The 3,235-nt window shown below is 54.7% G+C and overlaps 1 protein-coding gene across 1 annotated transcript in view; it reads left to right on the top strand.

Moving 5' to 3' along the window:
* The first annotated feature begins 466 nt into the window (after nucleotides 1–466).
* The window catches only part of LOC104403558 (fibrinogen-like protein 1), a 10,980-nt gene continuing 8,211 nt past the window's right edge, over nucleotides 467–3,235 (top strand). The window contains exon 1 of the mRNA XM_010011737.1: nucleotides 467–796. Within this exon, the coding sequence (XP_010010039.1) occupies nucleotides 467–796 (330 nt within the window). The remainder of the gene's footprint in view (nucleotides 797–3,235) is intronic.

A 3,235-nucleotide genomic window follows, 5' to 3' on the forward strand; every position in this document is an offset into this window, starting at 1 on the left:
ATGCATGGTTCTGCATGGGCAGTAAGCCCTTCCCGAAGGGCTGACCATCCCCAGCCAGACCTCAACACCCTCCAAGCCAACCGGCAGCTTTGCAGGAGGGCAAACAGAGCCTACAAAGCTGGTGGAGCCTGGCCAGAAGAGTGGAGTAACTCCCATCGGAACTGGTCCCAGCTTGGTGGCCACTGGCTGACGCTGGGGAGGATGCTCTATGAGGACAGGCAGGTCCCTTGTCTGCAGTCCTTGGCAGGAGCTCTGGGATCCCTCCTGATTCCCTTATAGCTGCAACCTCACCCTCTACCTCTTGAGAGAAGACCTGTTGTTATGCCCTGGGGACTGCCACCATACTCCCCAACACTGTTTGATGATGAGACACGTTGGGTCACCCTTGGGGACCATCCTTCCCTCCCTGATGGAGGTCCGTCCCAGCACCAGCTCTGCCAGGGCAGCTTTGCTATCCCTCATCCTCATGGCCACTCTGAGCAGCCGCTCACTGCAGAAATCCCTGCCCGTGGCATACAGAGACCACGAGGGTCCCCAGGATGGCACGGGCCTGATCCAGTGCGGGGAGTACAGCAACCAGGTGCTGCCCAATGGCCGCTGTAAGATCGTGGCCACACTGCCACAGGGGGATGAGCAGCGGTGCCCGGATTTGTTCCGTTGCACAGATGAGGTGTCCTACTGGCTCCATGAGAATGAGGAGCGCAAGCAGCAGATCCTGGAGCTGCGGGAGCTGATTTCAGAGTTACAGGAGGAGCTGAGGAACCACCGGCACCGCATCAAAGCCCTTGAGCTCCAGGTAAAGGGCTGCCCTTTGCAGACCCCATCCCTGCAGGTCCCTCCCCATGGTCCCTTCCAGCTCCCAGCAGCTTACAGAGGGAGGACGCCTGTTGAAGCATATGGTGTTGTTCTGACCACAGGCTGGGATATCTCTTAAACCCCAGCTGCTCCTGGCTCAGGAGCCTTCCAGGGCTGATCTTTCTTAATATCAGCCACAAAACCCTCAGTGTTTTATCTGTGCTACCTCTGCCACCTTCAAGTCTGCCTTGGAGGGGTGGCTGATCCATACCATTGCCCAGTACAGTATCCCAGACTAGATGTGGAGTTTCAGGTGGCCAGTGAAGGATTACATCTCAGATAGCAACAGCTGAGCAGGAGAAGCCCTGACCTACAGCCCGTGGTACCTCTCCTGCCATGTCCTTTCTGGGGCTCATCCCAGCCTGGCTCCATTCACCAACCCCACAGCCTAAGGTTAAGGATCCTGACAACACCTCTGACTGCTAGGTTTAAGAAATGGGAAGAACAAGGGCTACGTCCAGCCTGGGGAGTGACACATGGCCTCAACCATCTTGGGTTTGTGCACAAGATACAGGAGGAAAATCTTTCACCATGGGAACAATCAGCCATTGGAATAATCTCCCCAGGGAAGTGGTTAAGATTTGGCTGGACAGGGTGCTGGGCCACCTAGTTTGGGTCATACTTTGCCTGGAAAAGTTGGACCAGATGGTCCTTGAGGTCCCCTCCAACCTGGGATTCTATGATGCTATAATTCTATGACAAGTTATTCTTGCGGGTGCTGGAGTGTGCCAAGCTGTGTGAACTGCACAGTGAAGCAGCTCTGAAGGAGATCTGTCTGCTGTGGGGGGCTGCTGGGCTCCTCACCAGCAGAGGAGAGCAGAGGGATGCAGGATATATCCAGGTGTCCTGGAGCAGCCAGGTCCAAGGTCCTACCTGAAGGTCTCCAAGTGGTTCATACCTGGGGGACAGTACCAGCAACATCTTCACCACCAAGACGCTGCCACACTCGAAAAGGGGACATCGTCTGAGATTGTCTGTAGAGTGTTTCAGACTTTGCCTGAAAAAGGCTATGAGCAACTGGACCCAGCTTAGAAAGTGTCCCTGTTTTCTGCAGGGGGGTGGGCTGAAGACCTCCAGCCATTCCTTCCAACCTCAGTTTTTTGCCAGGAGTCTAAAAAATCAAAGGGATGGGAGGCCCAGAGTCAAAGAATCACAGAATGGTTTGGGTTGGGGAGGACCTTAAGGATCATCTAGTTTCAACTCCCTGCCATGGGCAGGGACACCTTCCGCTAGACCAGATTGCTCAAACCCCAAGAAGAAGGAAGGAAGGAAGGGAGGATCGGGGCAGTTTAGCTGATGGGAATGAGTGTGTTTTGTCACCCTCCAAGCACTGGATGGTGGGGGAAACAAGAAGCAAAGTTGCATGCTGCATGGGGAGTTGTAGCTGAACAGGGTAACCCAGAGCCAGTAGCAGAGCTGCTCACCTCTGCTCCCCTCTGGTGTCGGGATTCTCCCATAAGGAGTTTTCACGCTGCGTTGATCTGGTCATTTCCCAGTGCCTGTGCCCAGCCTGGGAGGCTGCTTTCCTCCTGCATAGAATCATAGAATAGTTAGGGTTGGAAGGGACCTTAAGATCATCTAGTTCCAACCCCCCTGCCATGAGCAGGGACACCACACACTAAACAAGGTCGCCCAAGGCTGTGTCCAGCCTGGCCTTAAACGCCTCCAGGGTTGGAGCATTCACAACTTCCTTGGGCAACCTATTCCAGTGCCTCACCACCCTCACTGTGAAGAACTTCTTCCTTATATCTAACCTGAAGTTCCCCTGTTTAAGTTTAAAACCATCACCCCTTGTTCTACCACTGCAGTCCCTAAGGAAGAGTCCCTCCCCAGCATCCTTCCCTGCATCTCCACTGGTGTGTCAGCCTGGGCAGGTCTCTTCCACCTCCCTTCCTCCCACCCAGGAGCTGTTGTTCCCTTAATCCACCTTCATCAATCAGCCTCCGACTGTGCTGCTTGGTCTCCCTGGGGATTGCCATCAGTATTTCTCTGGGAGCTCAGCGTGGGCTTGTCTGTCCAAGAGGAGACATCCCTCTGAGCTCAGAATCCCTTTCTGAGCTGAGCGAGAGCAACAGGCTGTCCCAGGTTACAGATCTTTCAGGCTTATGGGGACACCCAGACTGGGTCAGGCAGTTGCCCCCATCTCTGCCGTGCTTCCCTCCTTCTGGTGCAATACAGTGAGCATAAAGAACCCCATCACCCAGCCCTCCCTGTGCGTTTCCAGTCCTACTTATTGCATTTGCACGGCTGGAGTATGCACAGAGCAGAACCCTGCAATGCAAAACCAAAGTCCCAGTCCCACCAGTGCAGAGGGATGCAGGGAAGGGAGCAGCACCAGGTCACTGTCGAGGTGGTCTGACTGTGCTGGCTTTAATCAGCA

Source organism: Nestor notabilis, unplaced genomic scaffold, assembly GCF_000696875.1.
Source record: "Nestor notabilis isolate BGI_N333 unplaced genomic scaffold, ASM69687v1 scaffold17453, whole genome shotgun sequence".
Lineage (NCBI taxonomy): Eukaryota > Metazoa > Chordata > Aves > Psittaciformes > Psittacidae > Nestor > Nestor notabilis.